Genomic DNA, 26,093 nt, shown 5'->3' with positions numbered 1-26,093 from the left:
CCCCTCTATAGTTGCATATGCCGTAAAGGACTAGCATTTCCATGGCTGCTTTTTTTTTTTTGGCAACCACAACCCATCTATGGACTTGAGATCCAAGAGATCATTCCATAAACTGACACACTCCGACCGAGGTCAGGGCGTGCTGGCCGTCACACGAATGTGACGTAACCATGTGTACGTGCGGAAGCTAATAAAGTATTAATATAAAAGTAGGAATAATTTAAAAAAACTAGCATAAGTGAAACACAAATTCAGAGCAGGTCTACAGCAGTCCAAAAGAAAGGATGCGACAATAGTACACCCGAAGGTGACCCTACGCTGGTGAGTGTTTGTCAGAAAAGCCGGGAGAACCCTCTGCGAAACCACCGAAATTGCTAAGCAACTAAAACCTGGAGGGGCGCAAAACAAAAGCGTGAGTGGGCAAAAACAAATCTTTTATAAAACCATTTAGTAAAATACATTCTAACCCCTCGCCGTAAAACCTGTATACTTCCCAGAAAATAAACATATATACGTAAGTATAGATATGCCAAACATGCTCAAGGGTATGCCAATCATGCTCACGAATATGCCATGTCAAAACCTCATACTGAAATGCAAGTGCTCAGGTATATCACATAACGATAACATATAATCTGGCAGCCGGAGTCACCTAACGTGACCTGTACGGCTGCATATAGAGCTCAAATCTCAAACTCAATAACTGAACCTGCCCACGAGTCGGAACCACCTAAAGTGGTCTGTACGACAGGCCTGGGTGTAAAACATATATACGCTCTAGTGCTACGATCATGTGAAGGCTGTGCGAATAATCGCGGGTCACCTACGAGTCGGAACCACCTAAAGTGGTCTGTACGACAGGACTGTGCACCTAACATGGATCCAAGCTGAGCGTGTGGTGCGGGAGGTGAACATCACGTGAAGAACTGTGCCCTACTCTGGGCGGGAGCACTAACACCGGGGGTGCAAGTTATGAGCACTCTAAGCATCTCAAACTACTACTAAATGTAAATATGAATAACATTTACCTGGCACTTACCTGTGCGTCCACAGCACCCAATATGCATATGTATATGTATACCACTACTAATGTAAGCAATGATGCATAAACGATAATAATATGGTGCATGGCATAAAACACTTAACCCTTTTTAAACAATTTCTGGGAAAATAAATGTATATAGGTATATACGGAAAACAAAAAGCCCACTCACTGGTATGTGGAAGGGTCGTAGCCCCCCTACCTCGAGTGACCACGCTCGTCCTTGGGATACGTATCACCTATATGCGAAACAACTATAAAAACGTTAATTTTAAAGCACATAACCAACTTCTCGTAATAACTTCTCATACATTGCTCAAATTGGATAATTGAATATACTAACGTGCTCTACACAACCTCAGGATCACACCAGAATTTTTAGAAAAAATTTTCTCCGCCGCACGAGCCCCCACGCGCCGGCCAAGGCACGACCACATGCGCCGGCCACGCGCAGGCACGTGCCTGGCACGTTAACGACGTCAACTGACGCCTTGAGGAATATTTCGTTAGTTCTAACGGATTCCGTCAGATTTGACGGAATATTCCGTCACCTTCTCCGGTGAGTCTCCGGCGACGTCGCCGGCGCCGGAAACTGGGAAAACCTGCAACTTACGTTTTCTCACTCGTTTCTCAATCGTTTTCCACGATTCTTGCACCAAATTAAAGCCTAGAACTAGTAGAACAACGTTAGACCACTTTTAAAGCCTAAAAATCACGGGATCATACCTGTCTCCAAACTCAAAAATCGCCCAACATCAAACCAGGCGATTCCGACGTCCACTTCCGTCAAACGAAGCACTCCGAGGCTCCTTGGGACTCCACCAAGCTACCCACGAGCTTCAAAATCCCTAAAACGTGATGAATAATTTTTGCATGAATAGTACCCCAAACTGTCTTCGTGAAAATGACGTGAAAACGGTGAAGTTCTTACCTGAAAATGGTACGACTGTGTTCCTCTCAGTCTCACGAGTTCGAAGGTGTAGTTGGTTCCCTCGATCTGCTAAGGTTTGATGGTTCTTGGTGTGTGTCCGTACGTTTTCAGAAGGAAGAGGAAGGAAAGAGGACTCGGGAGAGAGAGAGACAGGGAAAGACACAGAGAGACAGTGAAGGTGAGAGTGTGTGTGTGGCCCAGTACCTGCCAACACCACACCAAGCAACCAAAAACATGACGAAAACGAACTAGGGGCAAAGTTGTAATTTCACACGTACGTTAACATGAATTTTGGGACGGGATGTCACACTTGAATTTGCCAAGAGAATGTTATGCGAGCTCTAGTTCAGTCCCTTTTAAATTGAGCATTTTTATGTACTTTTTAAGAAACTTTGAAGTGACATAGGACTGGGTGTTTTGCTGCTATGTTAATAAACAAATAAACAAATTGGAGCTATTTTGAATAAAAAAAAGGTGCAAGAAATGCCACCTGCTAGTTCGTGGTTAAGGTTAGCAATCTTTATTTGCATCAAGAATCAAGTTTTATGTCTTCGCAGTACTAATCAAAAGTCCTTGCACTGGTGTTTTGGGGCGCATACAGACGGCAGAGAAAAACAAATATAATATAATATAAAAAGTATGGAATTTAATCTAAAGAAAAAGCAAACAAACAAAATATCCATAAATCAAGTCATACCTTAGTTGGAGGATTAAAAACTTCAAAATCGTCATCCATCAATAGAAAAACTTGTTTTTCTCTATCAGAGCTATTAGGGTTTTAATTGGAATGAACATAGAATTAAATAAAGGGTGATGCTAGATTGCTAGGGTTTAATTATAGTATGTGGGTCTATTGATAAATTTGACTTTTATTATTAATTTCATTTCGTACTTAATAGTAATTATGCAATAGGATAAAATAGACAATCAACATTTAAAATTTAAGTTGAGTGTAAAAAGAGGTTAGATGGGCTTAAACAAAATTTCCCTTGTTAGTAGTTCAGACAAAATTTGCACTCATTGTTTGGTTAAAAAAAAAAAAAATTCATTTTCTTATACTAGGTAAAGGTACGTTTGTGCTTTCTATGATAAGTAATAGGAAGAAAAAAACTTGTTATCCAAGTAGTATAACTTGTAGAATGAAAGATTCCCTAGATTTCATAGGATTCTATATTGAATTTGCTACACATTAACGCAATCATATCATATAAGTATATTCACAACACTCTCCATTGAGTGTGTAAATACGAAAGTGGATGCCACATCAGATCATCAAGCAAAAGTAGAAGCAGTTGATGAAATTGAGAAATGTCAAATGAGCAAATGCGAATATCAACAATAAACGGATGCATAGATAGTAAAACTCACAAACCCTCACCATGGTAAAACTCAAAGTGGGATAAAACCCCATAGTCTAAGGAGAAAAGTGAGAAATGCATTAAGTCAAAACTAAACGCCTTCATGATGCAAGTAGGATGCACATAAGGGTATGACCAGCCAATGATGGGTTCCCCATTGAAACCTAGTCAAGTAGAAAAAATTCAGTGGGATCATGTCTCAAGGTCCAATCATTGTGGAAGCGTCACAAGCCAAACTTAAATTCATGCATAAAGGACGAAATGAAGAGTATGCAAATTTACGATCATGTCGCGCCAATAAAATAGTAGTTTATTAGATGCCAAGCCCATGCAAATAACGCATATTTATCATGTCAAGCTGTATTATAATATTAATACTTAATATTATGATATGAGTCACGCCATGCTAAAATGAGCCCAAGCCACTTAACGGGGCTTGTCGAGTGATTCGTGGTGTGGATGGTTATGGAAGTTTACTAGACCTATGTGGAATTAGAATTGTGGAAGACTTTTGGACTGCATGGGAGTACCAAAAGTGCAAGCCCATGATTTTGGCTTCACGTGGGAAGGCTTGAGAGAGAATAGGTTTATCCTTACCCTTTCCCTTGCAAACCAACTAGGATACTTAGGAAACAACAAAAACCTAAACCTGAGCTAACCAAATCACATGTTTATCTAGAGTCGCACACCCCTTTTCTTGCGTAGAAATGAATCTTTCCTTTCCAAGCTCACACAGGAAAAATAGGAGAGAAAGTAAGGATGAGCGTTACCAAAGATAAAGTCGTGCTATGGGACATGGTCCAAGAAAGGTGTTGTGGAACTTGGTCCAGGAAAAGAGAAACTTTGGGCAGTGTGCTCTATCAAGCTTCACAGGGCTCCTAACCTTTGCAGCATTATACTAAAAGAGAAACCTGTAACTGCATCCATGATGAAGGAAGACTTAGATGATTTGGAAGAGGAAAAGAAACCAGGAAATTCCCAAAGTTGAAGCTTGGAAGGATCCTTGCTTCTATAAATACAAGGCACGCTGTAAAGGATGAGAGACACAAGCAGGGAAAGAAGAAAGACGAGACGTATTTACAACTTAACTCATACTTATAACTTCATTCATTATTTCAACTCAACCATCATACGACCAAACACAAATCTATAGTAGAATTAGAAGAAAAAAAAAATATTAAAGTGGAATTGACAAAAAAGTAGTGCTATTTACCTACTTACTTTTATCTTTAATACATCATTTAATTTTTGTATCTCCTTCAATTTACCGGCTTTTATAGTCGAAAATTGGTATGAGGAGGGAGAAGTAATTTGGCATATAAACACTATACTAACGTCACATCTTGACAATAAAAAGAAGGATCCATAATACAACTCTACCTGATCAATGAAGGACTGGAGATTAGCTTATGCGCTTTTGTCCCTGGGAAAATCTCTGTAAACACCTCTCTCTCTCGATCGAATCGAGGTAGAAGAAGAACAAGAAGAAGATGGGTAGGAGGATCTCCGCCCCTACAACCACCACCAGAACAACCCTTATCTTTACCGTGCTCCTCCTCATCTCCTCGTCCCACTGCTTCTACCTCCCGGGCGTCGCTCCTCGCGATTTCCACGTTGTAAGCTCTCTTCAAATCTCCATTTTTTTTTTCTCTTCGAATTCGATGACCCTTTAATTGTTTATCACTTTAATTGCTTTTTATTTCGTCCTTAGTCGCTGCATTGTGGCTGAATCGTTTTGGGTTTGTCTTCGTTTCCACTGAACCAGTGGTGGATCTGGGGTTTTGGGTTTGATCTGTTTTTCCTTTTAATTAGATCTGCGATATGGGTTTTCTGGGTTTTGGGGTTGGGGTTGGATTTTTGAGCTGGTAGTTTAATCTTGTCGTTACTTTTAGGGAGGTGTAGTCAATTTGAATTTCACAGGGTTTTAATAGATTTGTTAAGGGACAGATTTTAAAGGATTTTAATAGATTCTACAGTTCTATATGGATTTTGAAAGATTTATATGAATTTTCATTATAGATTTCTATGGATTGTATGAAATTCTTTCATGGATTTCTAAGGATTTGTGTGGACATTTTTCATGGATTTTTATCAAAGTTACAAATGGCTAATATATTTCTTCCCCAATTTTTATCTAATCACATCTCATAACATATTGACCCAAAATCTCAGTAGTATCAAATTCATGTAAAAAATTGCCACAACATTACACACATTATACGAAAAGCAATTAAAACCGACAGAAACTTCATTAGACAAAGGGCGGAGGAAAAAAAGCTCAACCAATTCATCAGATACTTCTTTGTGGCATTTAAACAAACAGCTTGTAGGCCAAAATTGCATAACCCTAGTTCACCAAACCAGTAAAGGGAATTCCCGAAAAACAATTTCTTTCCACTTTCTGATTAAACAAAAACAAACTCAATTGCCATTTTCACGTATTGAATCCAAATCAACGAAAAACCCAAATTTTTTTAATTGCATTCATCTAACCCACCAAAAAATTGTTCCAGTTTTGATAATTTAAATTCTTTTCGACGGCCCCAAAAAAATTGCAAATGAGAAGTGGAAAGAGCACGGTAATAAAGCCAAAAAAAAAAAAAAAAGATAAAATCCCAATTCAGAAAAATCATGCTCCAATTGTTACTAATCTTCCCAGAGGAACAAACCAAATGCAGAAAAAAATATAGCAAAAATGCGAAATGCAAGTTTAGTGGGGAATGCTTGGAACTCATGCTAGGACAATTCGTCTTTTATGTTTGGCATGAAAAGAAATCATATGGGGGAGGGTTGGATTGTTGATGGGATTGGGTATTTATACCACCCACCCTCAAATCCATCAAAATCCTTCATCCACCAAAATCCTAGCAAATCTTTAGCATTCCCACTACACTTAGATTTGTATGGACTTTTAAAATTTTAGGGGGGTGTAGTCAAATTAAGATTTTAAAGGATTTTAAAGGATTTTAAAAGTGATAGATTTGATAGGATTTAAGAGGATTAAAGATTCCTACAAAATTCATATGGATTTTTAAGAATTTGAATGGATTGTGGTGGAAGGATTTGAAATCCTAGGGGGTGAGGTTGGATTCTTTTTGGTATTGGTTATATATACTTTTGGCTCTCAAATCCCACAAAATCCACAACTTATTGAAATCCTCCAAAATCTTAATTTTTTGAATACGCTTAGATTTGGATGAATTTTAAAATCCTTTAAAATCTTTTAATTGACTACACCTAGATTTTAAAGGATTCTAAAATCCTTTAATTGACTACACCTAGATTTGAGTGGATTCTAAAATCCTTTAAAATCTTTTAATTGACTACACTAGGATTTTAAAGTCTTTTAAAATCCTCTCAAATCCAAGTTTGACTATTGATTACCCATAGATTTGGATGTATTCTTTAAATCCTCTCAAATCCTGATTTGGCTACACCCTGATTTTAAAATCTTTTAAAATCCACCATCAAACTCCTAATTGACTACACTCTGATTTTAAAGTCTATTAAAATACCATCAAATCCAAATTTGACTACACCCCCCGTAGTTGCCTTAGAGTTAAGGTTTTTGTGTGATTTAGTGGAGTAGTTGCTTTTATTTCTAAAGTTTTGATTGAATTCGGCTTTAGTATATTTTTTGGTGAAAAGTGATTCTAAGAATCCGTTTTGGGTGCAGGATTACAGCATTTTTTTTCATAAAAATGTTAGGAGGTCAACTTTTTTACGGTATTGAGTGTAAAATATGGTTGGAATTATGATATGATATCACCATCAAACGAAATTTAGATAATCCAAAAGCAACAAATCGTTCACCGCTTCCAAAAGTGAGGAGCTTGTTAATGCACTCATAGAAATATGAATTCTTATTTGTTCAAGATTTGTTGTATTCTTTTTTTTTTTTTTTTCAAACATAATGGGATTGTGGAAGTGTATGCTTGGAGAGAGTGAAGTATCGATGTACATTTTATAGTCTGCTCGTCTCGAAAATTGTGGGCATGCATTGGTGAATGTTGTTGGGATTTCTGTTAATTCGATAGTTTTCTGTTGTGTCTATCATAAGAATGATGCCAGAATATTCATTGAAGTGTGACCATCCATCTGTTGCTGATTATTAGAATTGTTTTTTTGGCTTTCAGAAGATCTGATTGTTTCAAGCTTGCACCATCATCTAGCATTTGTCATTTCATTGTAATTATTTTCTGTCGAAGTTGTTAGCGAACATTGGGGTCAAGTTCTTTCCTAAACAAGTTAGATGTATGTACATAGTATTTGAACTCATGTTACAGTTCCCTGGCTGTTTCTCCAACATACATGAGCTAAGCCGTCCCCCTTCTTCTGGGTGCCATATTGTGTCTGGCTATAAGTTTATATTTAAAAGTATGATTACAGCTTGTAGCCTGAATGTCACATTGAATCAATTTTGACTTTGGAACACTATTATGTTCCCTTTCCTTGTTTGCTATATTACTACACAGAATACTAATGTTTTTACTGTGGTTGTCTTCTTTCTGACAGGGAGATGAACTTTCTATTAAAGTGAACAAATTGTCATCTACAAAGACGCAACTTCCATATGATTTTTACTTCTTAAGATATTGTACTCCCCCACAGATTGTAAACAGTGCAGAAAATCTGGGGGAAGTTCTCCGCGGTGATCGCATCGAGAATTCTGTATACATGGTGAGCAGTTATAACCCTTTTTTCATTTTGGCGACTCAATTAGTATAGAAGTTTTTTTAACAATATTTTCAATCTCAATCTCATTTATTTAACTTTGCTTTTGAAACCTCTATTTGTAAATTCTTTTCCAGTTCAAAATGAGGGAGGAGCAGTCCTGTGTAGTTGCTTGTCGAGTAAACCTTGACGCTGAATCTGCAAAAAACTTCAAGGAAAAAATTCAAGATAAATATCGAGTACAAATGTAAAGCAAAAATGTCATTCCTGTTTTTTTTTTAGTTTGTAATTTCAAGTATTCTCTTTTTTGAATTTCTAAGTGTCATTCCTGTATGATTTGTCTGCTTTAGATTTACGTTAACTTAATTTCTCTCCCTGGTCACATTCACTTATTTTGAAGTCAAAGATCATTTTATGTTTCTTAACGGTTTGATTGTGACCTCTGAATTGGACTGCAGGATTTTGGATAACCTTCCAGTCGCTGTTCTCAGACAAAGGCGGGATGGAAGTCCCTCAACAACTTATGAACATGGATTCAGTGTTGGATTCAAGGGAAATTATGCTGGGGTATGCCTTACAAACTAGTTGCTAATGTTGAAGTAGGACTCATTTATGTTATCTTATGTTTTATATGCTATACAGAATAAAGAGGAGAAATATTTTATTAACAACCACTTGAGTTTCCGAGTTATGTATCACAAAGATCCTGAGACTGATTCTGCTCGAATTGTTGGATTTGAGGTTACTCCAAACAGGTGCTATATCTTTTTCCTTCTCCCTCTTCTGGTCAGTTTGTTGCACTTCTCGTTTAATGTATGCCACTTGACCTTGATTAAGTACAGGCTTGTATGTTTGGATGATAGAAATACTGTAATGCAGTTGAAACTTGAAAGTAAAAGAGAAGAATCTGCATACATTTCTCTTGTGATGCATGTCCAGTTGACCTCTGCTGAGTACATATTTTGTGTGGTCATTTACTTATAATTTTGAAGTTAGAGAAAGAAAGTGTGGTATTCTATTCTTGATCCCTGGAGGGTCTTTCCCTTGCAAAAGTCTAGGTCTTTCAATGTAGATGTTTATAAGATTGACGTTATAATTAGCTGCATAGTAAAGAAGGGTGTACGATTTCTTGTTGTACTTTTGTGTTCCATCACGCTGTATGCCCATTTTAAAGCATGTAATGGGTTTCTTGGCCAAGTAGTGAATTCCTTAGTTATATAACCTCTTCGTTTTAATTGACCTTCAAAAAATAATGCTTTGCAAACAAGATTCAGTATGAAGAAACCAAGAGTTCTTGAAAAGGATCGCTTTCTATTCATTAAGATTGTGAATAGCTTTATTATGATTCTCTTATTTTCTTATACGCCTCTTTTCAATAGTATCAATCACGAATATAAGGAGTGGAATGGTAACAATACTCAGTTGGCAACGTGCAATAAAGACACGAAAAATCTACCACCGCGAAGCAGTGTTCCACAAGAAGTTGACAAAGATAAGGAGGTTGTGTTTACATATGATGTCTCCTTTAAGGTACATGATTTTTAAACCCTTTGGCTACTTTTCTTTCTTCCTTTTACAAACTTATGAACTTTGCTTTTCTTCATTTCTACAAACTTATGAACCTTGCCTTACCCCTCCCTCCCCCAAGGAAAGTGAGATCAAGTGGGCATCTCGTTGGGACACGTACCTCCTCATGAATGACGATCAGATCCACTGGTTTTCAATTATAAATTCATTGATGATTGTCCTCTTTTTATCTGGTATGGTGGCTATGATCATGATGAGAACTCTTTACAGAGACATTGCCAACTATAATCAGCTGGACAGCCAAGATGAGGCTCAAGAAGAAACTGGATGGAAACTTGTTAATGGAGATGTTTTTAGGCCACCAATCAATTCCAATTTACTTTGCGTCTACGTTGGGACAGGGGTTCAGATCTTTGCAATGACACTCGTAACCATGATATTTGCATTGTTGGGTTTCTTGTCTCCTTCCAACCGAGGGGGTCTCATGACTGCTATGGTTCTCTTGTGGGTTTTCATGGGCTTATTTGCTGGTTACTCCTCTGCACGATTGTACAAAATGTTCAAGGGTACAGAGTGGAAGAGGAATACCTTAAAGACTGCCTTCATGTTTCCAGGAATTCTTTTTGCTGTCTTCTTTGTGCTGAATGCTCTAATTTGGGGGGAGAAGTCTTCTGGGGCTGTGCCTTTTGGGACAATGATTGCTTTGGTTTGCTTATGGTTTGGAATATCAGTGCCCTTGGTCTTTGTGGGTAGTTATTTGGGGTTCAAAAAACCACCTGTTGAAGACCCTGTAAAGACCAACAAAATTCCTCGGCAGGTGCCAGAGCAGGCGTGGTATATGAAATCAGTATTCTCTATCCTTATTGGAGGCATTCTTCCATTTGGAGCGGTTTTCATTGAGCTGTTCTTTATCTTAACATCAATTTGGCTGAACCAGTTCTATTACATCTTTGGCTTCCTTTTCATAGTGTTTGTTATCCTTCTGATCACTTGTGCGGAGATAACAATCGTGCTGTGCTACTTCCAGTTATGCAGTGAAGACTACCACTGGTGGTGGAGATCTTACCTGACCGCTGGCTCCTCTGCTCTTTACCTTCTCCTCTACTCTGGTTTCTACTTCTTTACCAAGTTGGAGATTACAAAGTTTGTTTCGGGCATCCTTTACTTCGGGTACATGTTAATTGTTTCATATGCCTTTTTCGTCCTGACCGGAACCATTGGTTTCTACGCGTGTTTCTGGTTCGTTCGAAAGATCTACTCCTCTGTGAAGATTGACTGATCTAAAGATGCATGTAGAGGTTGAGGGCAAGATACAAAGATGAGATCTACATGAGAAAGCAGAAGGGTGTTCAAGTTTTCTTTGGCTTTCACAAGACGAGGATAAGAGACTTTCCGAATCTCACTGAAATCTCCTATTATGTGTATTGTAGAATAGAGCTTGACCTGTTCTTTTCATTTACGCTGTTGTGAAACTCTACTTTGTAGTTTTAAGCTTGTTGCTTCTATATATATCAGCCCTGCACTTTTACATAACGATTCTGTTTCTTGTACTTGTTTCATTAGTTCTCTCCATCTGCGAGAGTTGAAACCATAACATTTGTACTAGAACCTTAAAGAGAGGGCGTTAACCCGTCCATATACGACGACTACTGCTCCCTGCTGGGTACGGGGAAACGTTCTTTCCCGTCTGTGATTACAGAGGCAAACATAGATATCACAACCAGTATTGTAATGCATTGTTTTCAGACATAATAGTGGAATTGCTTGCTCAGCAAGCTAACATCTACATATCTGAGAAACCGTACAATTTCATTTGCTCGTGCTTGAAGTATTGAACTTTGGTTTATAAGAATTCAGCCAAAACTTTCTATTTTGATTTACCTTTTACAAAACTGTGGCAAATCCCAGGAGCTTAAAAATGTAAAATCGATCGAGCTTCCTCTTATACAACATTCGGGTTAGGTCAAAATCCATGACTTCGTGATGCCAACATATTGTCATCCGGCCAGATTAACCTGAAAAACCACAGGGTAGTTGATGGTACTCGCTGCCGTTACAGTGCATTTCTGAAGCGCAAGAGATGATAATCAACAGTAAGACACAGCCATCAGCTAGAGCACGATCTTGATTTCCTATTTTTCTGCCTGCATGTGATTTTGCAATTGAAAATTCAAGCCAACGAAGATGGATTTGGTTGATTTGGGAAAAATGGAGGGTCGAATATTAGTTACGAACCAGAATGAATCCTTCTTTTCTTGTGCTAGTAACTCTTCAAATGATATTTCAGTAGATTCCACATCTGTGCTCTCCATTTGTTCTCTGGATTTGGCTTTCAAGTCGATGTGGGTACTAATTTCAAACATCTGCGATCATACGAAAAAGCTATTTATCAGTTTATCTTATGAGATGAGGGCAAGCAAGAAAGACACTTCATTTACAGAACGAAAAACAGGGCAATAGTCTTCAAGAGACCAAGGAGACCAAGGTCAGTTTCGCTCATATATGAAGCCAAACTTCTTTAGAACCAACTTTCAAGGGATCTTAGGTGAACGAGGAAAATTAGACCAGCGCCATCTATTTTAACCCGCCATCTCAATAGGTATATCTAAGGCCTCTTATCGTTTATTGTTCTGTGAACTAAGGATTTTATATGTATACTTTCTTGTATGCTGGTGAAAGCTTAAGCTGTTGTTGGAGCCAATTGTAGACAGATGCATCCTCTTCCAGTCTCTTCTGTTCTAACTCTAGCTTGCACATCTGTAACATCAATGAATAAATCCGCTTGAAAGATGACACGAGTACTTGGTAACATTTCTACCTACCAAATTCCAAAACTTTTTTTGAATTTAACCAGCCAACCTGTTGATGTAGGCGGTCAAAAGAAGATCTGTCTGCCTTGAATAAGAGAGCTTTTGTTATTGTGAATTTACGTTGAATGACATCAGCTCTGTCACAAAAAAGAACAAACATAAGGGCAGACAAGCATAGTAAACTTTCTATAAAAGACTCCGAAAAATAATCATGTGTTTCATCTTTAAAAACGACAGGGGAAAGGGGTCCCTTGGAATCAATTCGAGAACATACTTGTGCTGTAGCTCATTTCTAGCGTCCACCAAGCAATTAGCGAACTGTCCAACCTGCATATAAGAGAACGAAAAGGATTAATTTAACTACCCCTCTATCATTAAACTATAAAAAGATTATGCCTGGCAAGTCATGCTAAACCCTGAGGGAATGAGAAGAACAAGAATGGAATATCTATTATATGGTTCAAGGTATCTACCGATGTTTCTTTATCCACTTTCTCAATTTACCATATTCTGAATATACAGAATCACGATGAGGCTTCTGAAAAAATTATAGCGTAAAATGAGCAGAAAAAAATCTTAATCTTGCTTGTATAGCACAACAAAGACACAAACAAACAATGAATTACACTAATTCCCCATGCTGTGTACTCTAAATAATAAACATAGGGTGACGAATGATGATTTTGGCACTCCATAAACACCGTTAGATGACCATCTGCACTCCTCATGTGTGAGAGTGTAGGGCAGTTTGAATCAAGTTATCTGATTTATCTATAAGAATAAATCAAGAATAAAAAGCGCAGAAATAATCAGAAAGAACAACGATGCGGAGATATCAATTAGACATTTTACTCCAGAAGAAATTCCATCAAGTCGTCAAGTCAAAATTTATCATTCATTATTGTGTGATGACTAATGAGGCGTTTCATAGATTTTACAAAGTTAAATAAACCGAGCTAAGTGCTTTTTGGTTACTACTAAACCTTATTCTGCTTATAAACTTAGACTTGGGGTTGCTTGTTTCCAAGAGCAACCCTATGATAATCTCAAAAGCCAAATTGCAGTGGGAGGGAGGAGGAATCAAGCAAACGGCCAACATTTTACCTCATTCTCAACCTGCTCAAGACTCCATAGACATTACTTTCAAATAACTACTGTAAATCCTCTTATTTTCAACTAGGGATACCAGACATGTCATTTGGCTTAACCATCTAACCAACAAAGTCAACCCTATACTTGCGCACCAATGGCGTAACCAAATCTTCTGAGTCTAGCATATACACGATAATCCGATTACTCCTACCAATGCAGCACAAACACTCCATCCTGTGTATTTCCCCATTGCAAATTTGCTAGGAAAATAATGGAATTTAACTCAAGTTGCTCAAATACCAATTTCAAGTGTATCTTCAACTCTATTAAAGGCAAAGGCGATATAGAACAAGTCACAAATCAATTCAGTGATGCTTTCGACTACTGGACTCTCGCGGAATGGAATGATTTGAATATCGATTTATTAGTAAAAAGCCGTCTCCTACATTTGAATTGCCAAAACAAGAACTTTATGTGTAGTTTTTGGTTTGTACATTGATAATGATACTATGAGCACCTTAGGGCGCCCGCAAGATATGTTTTCAGATATCGCTATACAATTACAACTAAACTCAAACAAAATTACACGAGCAATAAAACCATAACTCAAAGAAAATATATTCCAAAAATAAATTATGAAACTTTTGGGAGTAAAATTTAAGAGCCTGACCTGAGCGAGTGTCAATTTCTCGGACTCATGGCACTTCATGAGCTCATCGTATTGCCGCTTGATCTTCCTCTGAGTAGCACTACTCGATGATGTAAACGGGTAAAAACATACCAATTCCTCCTTCACCCGAGAGCCCAAACCCGGACCCGAATTCCCCTGACCGCACAAATCTTCACTCCCATCTTCTTCTTCCTCTTCCAAATGCGACGACTTCTTCTTCTTGGCCCTCCTCTTCTTCTTCATAGCTCCCTTATGCCCCTCCGACCCGACTGTCTCCCCGTCCAAACCCGACCCGGCGTTATCCGGGCCGCCACCCTCACTGTTCACGAACAAGCTCGCCCATTTGGAAGAATCAGAGGGCAGGATCTCCACGAGGAGTTTGTGGGGCGGATTGTTGAAATGGGTCGGGTTATTTTCACGGCCCGGATGGGTCTTGCCCAGAGTTTGGGACAATGAACGTTTGAGCTCGAAAAGGTCGTCGTAGGTCTGCTGCTTGTGCTCTGTTTTCTGCAACTTTTTGAAAACAGAGAAGGAGAAGAGGAAGAGGGAGAAGGTGACGAGGAACACGAAGGTGCACAGAGATAACATGGGTGTTTGCGTATGGAACTGGGACTGACACTGTATTGGGATTGGAAATTTGGAAGCCAGATTGGATGGATACGAATGTGAAGCCGCCATTAAAACGCGTCGGCCACAGAAAACAGAGGAAAAAAAATGTGGGCTTTATGTACGTGTATAAGTGTATATGTATAGATGTTGGTTTTGTATTGGATTGAAGTGGTTGGGAGGTTAGATTGAAAGTGAGGGAAACTGAGAGGAGAGAGAAAGAGAGGTGGTTTTCTCACAGTAGGCTGCTTTCCACTGAGTCTTCTCTCGTATTCCTTTTGTGTTGGTTTTGCTTTTTCTGAATTTTCTATGGAGGATTAGATTTGGGCCTACGCGTGTGACCGTGTGATGTCGTTTTGTGTCACTTAACAAACTCTCTCACACCTATACGTCGTTTTATATACGCTTTACATTAGCGATTTTTTATTCTAGGCACTCCAAATTATACGTATACTAAAACTGGATTTCCCTAGCACTGTTTTTCACTGTTTGTGAATAGTAAATGGCGGTAATGCTCCCCAACATTAGTCTTCAGCGTTTGCTTTTGCCACTTTTTCTACAGTGATGTGTTGGATTTGCCAGGTGTCCAGTGATGTGTCTGATTTGCCTTTACTATCCAGGTGTCCAGTGATGTGCCGGCAAAGCTATCCAGGTGTCCAGTGATGTGCCGGATTTGCCTTTGCTATTTTGATGTGTCGGATTTGCCTTTGCTATCCAGGTGTCCAGTGATGTACCGGATTTGCCCTTGCTATCTAGGTGTCCATGATCGGTGAAGCCTTTCTTTTGGTTTGTTCATAGTTTTTTGAACCCAGCTACGGAGAAGGTTATGCACATGTCCATCATCGTGGAAAGAGGAGAGGATGCAAAAACTCTAATTGCTTCCAAAAAGCACGATCTGCATCTCTCATTCAACTATCTCTCTCCAAGAAATCCATTTCATTCAACTCTCTCTACAAAAACCCAAAAATGGCTTTGGAGCACTGAAGACGAATTGAAGCACGAGTGCTTCCGATTTCAAGAAGCCTTTGATCATGGCTATCAAGAGTCTGATTTATGAATCCCAAAGCAGGTGACATTTGGGTTTTTTTAATTAATTTGTTAATATAATTTTTGTCTTTTAAGTTTGGGTTTTCAATGTTCATGCTTAAGGGCTAAATCTTTGCATGAATTTTTTTTGTGGTCAACGGGTATTTTAGCTTCAAAGTACATGAATTTGTGCTAATTTAACTCTTGGATTGTTAATCATATATATATATATATATGTAATTTATCTCATCAGCAACTAATTATCTACTAATTTTAGCTTCTGGCTGTGAAATTTATTATTCTTCAATTTTCGTGTTTATCTCCTCTATCATCATCACTTTTCGTGGTTATGGTGGGCTTTCATTTTTAATTTTTTTTCCACATGACTTTAAGGACATCCTCAAGTCATATGGTATTGTCTTCTTTGCGTGTCTCTCCCTCTCTTCGACAACAACACCTCTAATTGTTCTTGGTAATTATCGAATCGCTTATGTGTTTTCTTGGTATTTAGGATCTAAGATTTTTGGTTTATGAAGAGTAGCTGTAGGCAACGTATGAGGTACCCCTTTCTTTTTTCTGTATTTTTTTTGTTTAATTTCTATTTCATGCGTGGTGGAATTCTCTTTGATAATTATTGAATTGCTTCTATATTTGCTGGTATTTAGGATCTTTTTTTTTTTTTTTTTTTGGGATTTTCAAGAAGCAGGGGCAGGTAGGGGTGAGCAAACAAGTACAAAAACTAAGGGTCAGGGCAGGTACGAGCCGGTTCCTAATTTTAAAAAAGAGAAATGGGGTGGGCCTTTGAAATTTTTGGTTCGGGCCGGTTCCTGAAATATAAGAATTGTGGGTACCCGGACCGGCCTGTTTGTAATTGGAATGGATGGACCAGATTAAAGAGTAAGCTACCATCTCTAATCTGAACTGTTAGTTTTAGTTTTACCCTAGGTTCTCAATCTCTCTCGTCTCGAGCCCTCGATTGTGTCACTGGAGACTAGACCTCTCGCCGTCAAACGTGCATCGTCCCCTTCCCTCCGTCACTCTCCGTCAGTTCAATGGGATTTGGCAGCTGGATGAGAATTCAAATGGGTAGCAAATCGTATTGGCGGATTTTCCCGATCCGCATGTGGGTATGAAAGATCTTCTCGATTCTCCTTCTCTCCTCCTCAACGACATCACTGTCGTCGGACTCAAACTCTAAGTCGTCGGCTCCACCTTCACCACCACCTTTGGAGCTCAAAAACCCTTCAGAACTGACCTATGTACTGCCTCCATCTCCTCTGTCACTTCTTGACAGCCCCAATTCCTTCGGTAACCTCCGATTCCCATCAATTTTCTATCTTTTAGCTTTTTGTTATGATGATTTTTTTCGAGTTGCTCATCAAGTGTTTGATATGTTTTGCCTATGAAGGCTGTTTTTGTTATGATGGCTTTTTCCGATTCCCATCAATTTTCTATCTTTTAGCTTTCTGTTGTGAAGGTTGTTTCTGTGATTTTCTTCTCTCACAAAACCCAGCTCTATTCTCACCCCAAAAATCGAAAAATAAAAAATATAAAAGCCCAGCTCTCCTCATGAATTCATGCAACAGAGCTAATTGGTAGGCGGAGGAATCGAAGCCCCCTTCACCTTACTACCCTCAATTTCCATTACAGTCACCATAGTTGACTGTAAATTTTGCTTCCTCTTCCTTCAATCTACTTTTGCTTTCTACCCAATTGTCTAAAGCACATTTTTTTTGCATGTGAGATCTTCTAATTCCTCGAAAATTGCAGTTTTAGATATCCTTCCACAAGCTTAATCTGCCATAAAGGCACAAAACCCAGGTGGGTTTTTGTGTTGGAGCTCTGAAATGGCCAACTGCTCAGAGAAATTGGATACTGCAATTGGTGAGTTTTGAGTTTTTATTTTTATTTTTTATTATTATTATTTTTATTTTTTTTTTATTTTATCAAATACCCATGATTCCATTTGCCCTTGATAATGGCTGCATGTTTTAAATTTCACTTCTTTTTGTTACAAGCCTGTAGTAGCTTACTAGATTTATTTTGTTCATTTTTATGCTGTTAAATAGCAAAATTGCATCAAAACTTTCAGGAATTGAGGTACCACCTTAAGAAGTCATTCTTAGAGCAGGGCAGGGCCTGTTGAAATTTGAAGCTCAGTGGAAAGATCTTAGCAGAGAAAATGAGCAGCGGCAAGTTCACCTGCAACAAATGGTATCTAATTATTGTTCTCTCAATATAAATCAAGTTAACTTTGGTTTTGCATATGGTGCATTTTCGTGTTGGTTTGAATGTGATCTAAATTTCAAGTTAGTGCATTGCCATTGCGGTTCTTCAATCCTTACATTTATTCTAGACTTCTACTTGTTCCAGTACTTATGTGATATTCAACGAAGTAAAAGGGATCTTGTCAAATCCCGGCCCGGGGCGGATCACTTCCCGGGCCCGCTCCTCCATCGTAGCACGATATTGTCCGCTTTGGGCTTACCATTCCCTCACGGTTTTGTTTTTGGGAACTCACGAGCAACTTCCCAGTGGGTCACCCATCATGGGATTGCTCTAGCCCCCTTCTCGCTTAACTTCGGAGTTCCTACGGAACCCGAAGCCAGTGAGCTCCCAAAAGGCCTCGTGCTAGGTAGGGATGAGAATATACATTTAAGGATCACTCCCATGAGCGATGTGGGATGTCACAATCCACCCCCTTTAGGGGCCCGACGTCCTCGTTGGCACACTTCCGGCCAGGGATTGGCTCTGATACCAAATTTGTCACATCTCGGCCCGGGGTGGATCACTTCCCGGGCCTACTCCACCACCGTAGCACGATATTTTCCGCTTTGAGCTTACCATTCCCTCACGTTTTTGTTTTTGGGAACTCACGTATTTCAAATGTATTTCAATCATATGTACTCACATGTAACTTACCTGGGCCTTCTCAGCACCATGCAACAATATACATAATTATAGTAATGCACATTCTAAAATATGATGCATACATGATAAGTTACTTAAATCGTATTTCTTTTAAAATACGTTTTCTGGGAAATACTTCAAGTATACGTATATATATACTGAAAAATAACTGCCCACTCACTGATAAGTAGCCGGTTCGTAACCTCCTCGCCTTGATTGGTTACGTTCTTCGTCTGTATAATTTTCACCTACACAAAATAATTATAAAACATCATTTAAACGCACATGCACAAACATTCGTCAATAACTTTCTCATACGTTGCTCAATTTGGGTAGGTGAATATACCACGGTGATCTACACGACGTCACGAACACGTGACAATTTTCAGAACTTGATTTGGGTCTCTCACGCGCCCTCACGCGCCACTTTTACGCGCTGCCCACGCGCGCGTCTTCTTCCTCGCGTCGCCGGACTGGTTTCGCCGGAGGTGGGTGTTTTGCTGGAATTTCTGGGTAAACTTCAAAGTGTCATAACTTCTTCATTTCTTAACCATTTTCGACGTACTTTATATCAAAATGAAGGTATTGACGAGACGAACACATTCATACCTGCCTTGACCCCTAACTCGGCGTGGATTCACCAGAAAAAAACCCCGAAAGCTCCGGCCAAACTTTGAACTTGTCGTTCTCCGTGTTCTTACGTCCAAACACTTCCAACGAACTACTCCAAGCCTCCTTAGGACCTCAAGAAGCTTCCTATAAGCTTGAAAAGTCCTAAAAATCAACCAATAAAAAGTTGATGAATAGTACATAAACCGGAGTTCGTATTTTCGACGTGAAAACGTTATAGTTCTTACCTGAAATTGGTATGGTTGGACTTGTATCGTCGAAACGAAGAAGATGGTGATTTTTGTTTCGTCGATCTGTGAAGTTTTGATGAACTTGTTGTTTTGGCCGTGGGTTTTTTTGAGAGAGAAAGAGAATGAGAGCTTGAGCTTGACGGGAGAGATGAGAGTTGAGTGAGTTTGAGGGAGTTGAGGGAAAAAGAGAGAGTGAGGGACAGATGAGAGGAAATCACGGAAAAGAAAAAAAAGAAAAGGTAAGGTTTCCTGTGCAATCCGTGTGTGCACAGTGAAACTTAATCATTCTTAATCATCATAAACGGTCGAAAACGTCTCTTTCATCCAACTTTAATAAAGATTTAGGGTAATTAAACACACTTCACACAAAAGAAAATGTTATTTCGGGACGGGTCGTCACAACCTACCCTCCTTATAGAAATTTCGTCCCCGAAATTTACATAATCAAAATACAACACTAATAGTCATAAAACAATCTCGGATACATCTCTCTCATCCGATCCTCTGTTTCCCAAGTAGCCTATTCCACCGAGTGGTTCCTCCACAATACTTTTACCAACTGTACCGTCTTATTTCTCAGAACTTTCTCTTTCCAATCCAAGATAGTCACTGGTTCTTCATCATAAGTCAAATATGGGATAATCTCCAAAGGTTGAATTGGAATTACATGCAATAGATCTGCAATGTAATGACGAAGCATCGAAACATGAAATACATTATGCACTTTAGACAGTTCTGAAGGCAACTCAAGCCTGTAAGTAACTTCACCAACTCGCTCGGTGATTTGATAAGGTCCGATATACCTAGGGCTTAGCTTATCATTTTTCCCGAACCTTACAACTCCCTTCCAAGGCGATAGCTTCAAGAATACCTAATCATTAACTTCATACACTCGATCAGTAGCATGCCTGTCCGCTAAACTCTTCTGCCGATCTTGGGCCGCTTTCAAGTTAGACTTAATCACTTGGACATTCTGAGTAGTCTCCTCCACTATCTTTATGGAGAAAAGTGTAAGATCTTCACGGATCACAAGAGTCTTCAGTACATTTTCATGTATTTCATGTTTCGATGCTTCGTCATTACCTTTGGAGATTAGCCCAGATTTGACTTATGATGAAGAACCAGTGACTTTCTTGGATTGGAAAGAGAGAGTTCTGAGAAATAAGACGGTGCAGTTGGTAAAAGTATTGTGGAGGAACCACTCGGTGGAAGAGGCTACTTGGGAAACAGAGGATCGGATGAGAGAGATGTATCCGAGATTGTTTTATGACTATTAGTGTTGTATTTTGATTATGTAAATTTCGGGGACGAAATTTCTATAAGGAGGGTAGGTTGTGACGACCCGTCCCGAAATAACATTTTCATATGTGTGAAGTGTGTTTAATTACCCTAAATCTTTATTAAAGTTGGATGAAAGAGACGTTTTCGGCCGTTTATGATGATTAAGAATGATTAAGTTTCACTGTGCACACACGGATTGCACAGGAAACCTTACCTTTTCTTTTCTTTTCCGTGATTTCCTCTCATCTGTCCCTCACTCTCTCTTTTTCCCTCAAACTCACTCAACTCTCATCTCTCCCGTCAAGCTCAAGCTTTCATTCTCTTTCTCTCTTAAAAACCTACGGCCAAAACAACAAGTTCATCAAAACTTCACAGATCGACGAAACAAAAATCACCATCTTCTTCGTTTCGACGATACAAGTCCAACCATACCAATTTCAGGTAAGAACTATAACGTTTTCACGTCGAAAATACGAACTCCGGTTTAGGTACTATTCATCAACTTTTTATTGGTTGATTTTTAGGACTTTTCAAGCTTATAGGAAGCTTCTTGAGGTCCTAAGGAGGCTTGGAGTAGTTCGTTGGAAGTGTTTGGACGTAAGAACACGGAGAACGACAAGTTCAAAGTTTGGCCGGAGCTTTCGGGGTTTTTTTTTTCTGGTGAATCCACGCCGAGTTAGGGGTCAAGGCAGGTATGGATGTGTTCGTCTCGTCAATACCTTCATTTTGATATAAAGTACGTCGAAAATGGTTAAGAAATGAACAAGTTATGACACTTTGAAGTTTACCCAGAATTTCCGGCAAAACACCCACCTCAGGCGAAACCAGTCCGGCGACGCGAGGAAGAAGACGCACGCATGGGCAGCTCGTAGAAGTGGCGCGTGAGGGCGCGTGAGAGACCCAAATCAAGTTCTGAAAATTGTCACGTGTTCGTGACGTCGTGTAGATCACCGTGGTATATTCACCTACCCAAATTGAGCAACGTATGAGAAAGTTATTGACGAATGTTTGTGTATGTGCGTTTAAATGATGTTTTATAATTATTTTATGTAGGTGAAAATTATACAGACGAAGAACGTAACCAATCTAGGCGAGGAGGTTACGAACCGGCTACTTATCAGTGAGTGGGCAGTTATTTTTCAGTATATATATACGTATACTTGACGTATTTCCCAGAAAACATATTTTAAAAGAAATACGATTTAAGTAACTTATCATGTATGCATCATATTTTAGAATGTGCATTACTATAATTATGTATATTGTTGCATGGTGCTGAGAAAGCCCAGGTAAGTTACATGTGAGTACATATGATTGAAATACGTGAGTATATACATTTGATATACGTACGAAATACAGTTGATATACGTATGAAATGTGATTGAGATATGTTTGAGATACAATTGTGATATGATTGAGATGTGATTGAAAGCTCATTTACTTGCACATGTATATAAGTGCTCCCGCCCAGAGATAGGGGCATAGCCTTCACGTGTATGTTCACCTCCCGCACCGCATGCTCGCCTTGGATCCAAGTTAGGTGCACAACCTGTTGTATAGACCACTTATGTGGGTTCGACTTGTAGGTGACCCGCGATTTATCGCACAACTTCACGTGATTGTAGCACTAGAGCATACTATGTTATATACGATGATGAATTGCAGACCACGTGAGGTGGTATTGATTGTGTACAGGTTATACATATATATACATGATGAGATGAGATGATTATGAGCTATATATATGCAGCCAAGGGCTGAGTTGATTATGATGATAGAGTATGAATTATGTTTATAGCCGAGCGTTGAATTGATTATATGTTATACCCTCAGATTCACATAGAAATGTTGAGCATTCAGTTGTGACATTTGGCATGACATACATTCATATTGTTCAGCATTTTGATATATATTACGTATATGATTATATACTTTACTTCTGGGAAACTATACTTGTTTTACGGCGAGGGGTTAGTATATTCAAAAGAGAAAAGAAGGTTTTGAATACGTTCGTTTTGCTGACCCACTCAACTTTGTTTTGCGCCCATCCAGGTTCTAGGTAGCGTATATCGGTGAGTCTCGAGGTGTCCAGCTGAAAGTTCTGACAAACCACCACTCATGTAGGATCATCGTCGAGTGTTGTTAAATATGTACATCTTATGTTTGACTGCACTTAGACATTGTGCTCTGGTTGTGTAATTACACTTAAACTTTCATTAGAACCTATCGTATTTGGTTTTAATTAGTCGTACTTTTCTTATAAAATATCGCTTCCGCATAGCGCACATGGCTACGTCACGCTCACGTGACGGCCAGCATGCCTTGACTAAGGTCGGGGTGTGTTAGTTTGGTATCAGAGCTCTAGGTTGCAGTCCTGCATATTTTGTGAAATTCCCTAATTCTTTCTGGTGTCTTCTGTCAGAACTATGCCGCCTCGTAGAAATGCACAAAATTCTTCTGAGCCTGGTTTTCCCGATATCTCTCAATTAGGGGAAGCCATAGCCGATGCCATTCAAGCTTCACTTTGCCCTCCTCCGAAAACTCCTTTAGAGTCAGTGTACAACTTGAAATTACCTACTTTTAGGGGTGATGAAGGACATGAAAGGTCCGAGCGTTGGCTTGAGCATGTAGAGAAAACTTTTCGAGTTATGCAGAGTCAAGGTAATCTCCCTGCTGAAAGGTGGGTTGAAACTACCGCTTGGTTTCTAAGTAAAGAAGATGCATCTTGGTGGGAACAGGAATCTCAAGGATGGTCGCCTGAAGAGGTAGCAGACTGGAAGAATTTTAAGGATTCGTTCTATAAGAGGTTTATTCCTCCAGCCTATCTTGATCGAAAGAAGCAGGAATTCGTCAGTTTGAAGCAAAGAAAGATGTCTGCTAATGAGTACTATCGGAAATTTACTGACTTGTCTCGATATGATTCTGATATTGCTGCTAATCCTGTTGAGATGCTCAGACGTTTCAAGAGGGGTACTAAAAAGAAGTGGCGTTCCATCGCTACTATTGCAAACTGTACCACTTATCAGGAATTTTATGAAGTTCTGTTGAACGTTGAGGATTCGGAGAATTTACCCAGTGACAGTGAAGAAGAAGAAAAAGACAAGAATCAGAGGCGAAATGATAAGGTTAAAGGTCAGCTGTATCAGGGACCTAAGAAAGCCTATTTGGTATCAGAGCCTAACCCTGGTCGTGTGTGTGCCGATGAGGACGTCGGGCCCTTAAGGGGGGTGGATTGTGACATCCCACATCGTCCAGGGGAGTGATCCTTAAATGTATATTCCCATCCTTACCTAGCACGAGGCATTTTGGGAGCTCACTGGCTTCGGGTTCCACGGGAACTCCGAAGTTAAGCGAGAAGGAGGCTTGAGCAATCCCATGATGGGTGACCCACTGGGAAGTTGCTCGTGAGTTTCCAAAAACAAAACCGTGAGGGAATGGTAAGCCCAAAGCGGACAATATCGTGCTACGGTGGTGGAGCGGGCCTGGAAAATGATCCACCCCGGGCCGGGATGTGACAGATCTATCGGACACTCTTCTCATGCTTGGTTCTGCGTAGTCTTTCCAATTAAAAGCCATGTTTGGACTGAATTTTAAGGAATTTCCAAACACAAAAGAAATAAATTAATATTGTTCAGAGATTTTTTTGCAGAAATTTAGAGCTCACACACCCTTTCAATGTAAATTTTATCTGAACGTATTCCGTTTGCAAGGCATAATTGAATATCTGAACGTATTCCGTTTATTTTTTTTTTATCTTTTCCACCAAAAAAAAAAAAAAAAACCCAATGGACCCGTGGACCCGACCCATTTTAACCGGGCAGGGTAAGGTCTAGTTCCTATATTACAAAGTGTTATCCCTAGCCCGACCTTGCCCGTGCCCATCCTTAGGGGCAGGGGTAAGAGGTACTTTTCTTTCGTTTTTATTTTATTATTATTTATTTTTAATTTTTTTAATGTTTTAATTGTTATGAAATATATGAAAAGATTGTATGAATCTCATGTGTGTTATAAATAGACAAAAGTTGAAGAGATAACCTTTCTAAGGACAGGAGCGAAGCAGATGCAAAATATCACACTATGACTTTAGTAGCTATAACACAAAAAATGATGGTAGATAAAGAAAGGGAGGGATACTAATATTATTTCTCTTGCTTTCTTTCGCAGTGCATTTGATAATAAACGGAGTGCTCTATTTATGGAGCGATTCTCGTAACTACAACCATCAAAATACAATGATGATACTTTTGAAAGTATCAAACACTATTACTCATTATTACTAAGTTTTTGGGCATTTTTTTGAGTGGGCATTCACCCCTAATTCTATAACACTCCCCCTTGGATGCCCACATATCAACATCAGTTGACTCATTAAAACCTTGCTCAGAAAAACCTAGTGGGAAAAAAACCATAGCGAAAGAAAAAGAGTATAAGTTTACCTGGATTGTTGATATAATGTTAAGTATGCTTATGTTGCTTCGGTAAAACATTGATAGGAAAAACTCTGTGGGAAAAATTCTAGTTGAAGGAAAAAGAGTACAACAAGCATGTATCATGGATACTTCCCCTGATATTTATCTCTCCCTGATTCCGCATTCTTAAAATTTAGCTGATTGGTAAATCGACAGAATCTGATACTCTGCACTAACTTTTGAAACGTGCACTTTGGTAGAGACTTGATGAACAGGTCTGCCAGATTTTCATTGGAACGGATTTGTCTGATTTCAATAACTTTAGCCTTCTGAAGCTCATGTGCATTGAAAAACTTTGGCGATATGTGTTTAGTTTTAACGTTCTTAATGAATCATTCCTTCGTTTGGACAACACAGGTTGCATTATCTTCATGGATGACAATTGGATTATTTGTCTTCGAAGGTAGACCACATGAATTCCGAATATGATGGATCATTGATCTTAACCCAGAACATTCACGACTTGCTTCATGTAAAGCAAATATTTCTGAATGATTTGAAGATCTAGCAACTAATGTTTGCTTTGTTGAGCACCATGAGATTGTTGTATCTCCATTAGTGAACACATATCCAGTTCGTGAACGGGCTTTATGCAGATCAGAGAGGAAACCAACATTTGCTTATCCAGTAAGGATTTGGTCATTTGTGGATTTTCCTGAGTAGAAGAGGCCCATGTCTGTTGTTCCACGAAGGTATCACAAAACATCTTTGACTACTTTCTAATGACACATTGTTGGAGCAGAGCTATACCTTACTAACAAGTTAACTGAAAAAGCTATATCTAGTCTATTACATTGCGCTAAGTACAATAAAATCACTTATTGCACTCTGATATGG

General features: G+C 39.0%; 2 protein-coding genes and 1 long non-coding RNA gene across 6 annotated transcripts; 2 read left to right on the top strand and 1 right to left on the bottom strand.

The window, feature by feature from the left end:
• The first annotated feature begins 4,656 nt into the window (after positions 1–4,656).
• Positions 4,657–11,065, top strand: LOC137749485 (transmembrane 9 superfamily member 7-like). Its single transcript, XM_068489581.1, has 7 exons — positions 4,657–4,947; positions 7,847–8,011; positions 8,143–8,252; positions 8,464–8,572; positions 8,648–8,760; positions 9,385–9,535; positions 9,654–11,065. The coding sequence occupies exons 1-7, from the start codon at positions 4,822–4,824 to the stop codon at positions 10,809–10,811; spliced, it is 1,932 nt and encodes a 643-aa protein (XP_068345682.1). The 5' UTR covers positions 4,657–4,821; the 3' UTR covers positions 10,812–11,065.
• Positions 11,066–11,256: 191 nt separating this feature from the next.
• On the bottom strand, positions 11,257–15,025 carry LOC137749486 (uncharacterized). Of its 2 annotated transcripts, XM_068489583.1 has the most exons (6): positions 14,105–14,977; positions 12,617–12,669; positions 12,392–12,479; positions 12,191–12,289; positions 11,768–11,895; positions 11,257–11,676 (listed from the first exon to the last, which is right to left on the bottom strand). In XM_068489583.1, exons 1-6 carry the CDS (start codon positions 14,780–14,782, stop codon positions 11,640–11,642), a joined length of 1,083 nt encoding a protein of 360 aa, XP_068345684.1. In that variant the 5' UTR covers positions 14,783–14,977; the 3' UTR covers positions 11,257–11,639. The 2 variants fall into 2 exon arrangements, with proteins under 2 accessions (XP_068345684.1, XP_068345685.1); XM_068489584.1 differs by lacking the exon at positions 12,191–12,289 and having other exon boundaries at positions 14,105–15,025.
• A 1,499-nt stretch (positions 15,026–16,524) lies between these two features.
• Positions 16,525–25,165, top strand: LOC137708859 (uncharacterized). 3 transcript variants are annotated; one of them, XR_011064838.1, is made up of 4 exons: positions 16,525–17,044; positions 17,507–17,620; positions 17,829–17,950; positions 24,952–25,165. It is a non-coding gene; the product is annotated as an uncharacterized lncRNA (long non-coding RNA). The 3 variants fall into 3 exon arrangements; XR_011064837.1 differs by lacking the exon at positions 24,952–25,165 and adding an exon at positions 22,840–23,058; XR_011064836.1 differs by lacking the exon at positions 24,952–25,165 and having other exon boundaries at positions 17,829–18,159.
• Positions 25,166–26,093: the final 928 nt, after the last annotated feature.

This window comes from Pyrus communis, chromosome 11, assembly GCF_963583255.1.
Source record: "Pyrus communis chromosome 11, drPyrComm1.1, whole genome shotgun sequence".
NCBI classification, from domain to species: Eukaryota; Viridiplantae; Streptophyta; class Magnoliopsida; order Rosales; family Rosaceae; genus Pyrus; species Pyrus communis.
The sequence above is the reverse complement of the archived record's forward strand: the minus strand, read 5'-3'. Positions and strand labels throughout refer to the sequence as shown.

Excerpts from the sequence above, each read along its gene's own strand:
- LOC137749486 (XM_068489583.1), bottom strand. The coding sequence starts at position 14,782 with ATGGCGGCTTCACATTCGTATCCATCCAATCTGGCTTCCAAATTTCCA. Across the intron at positions 12,670-14,104 it reads AGAAATTGACACTCGCTCAG|GTTGGACAGTTCGCTAATTG; the intron begins GTCAGGCTCTTA and ends TCTTATATGCAG. Across the intron at positions 12,290-12,391 it reads TTGACCGCCTACATCAACAG|ATGTGCAAGCTAGAGTTAGA; the intron begins GTTGGCTGGTTA and ends TTGATGTTACAG.
- LOC137749485 (XM_068489581.1), top strand. The coding sequence starts at position 4,822 with ATGGGTAGGAGGATCTCCGCCCCTACAACCACCACCAGAACAACCCTT. Across the intron at positions 8,012-8,142 it reads TCGAGAATTCTGTATACATG|TTCAAAATGAGGGAGGAGCA; the intron begins GTGAGCAGTTAT and ends ATTCTTTTCCAG. Across the intron at positions 8,761-9,384 it reads TTTGAGGTTACTCCAAACAG|TATCAATCACGAATATAAGG; the intron begins GTGCTATATCTT and ends TCTTTTCAATAG.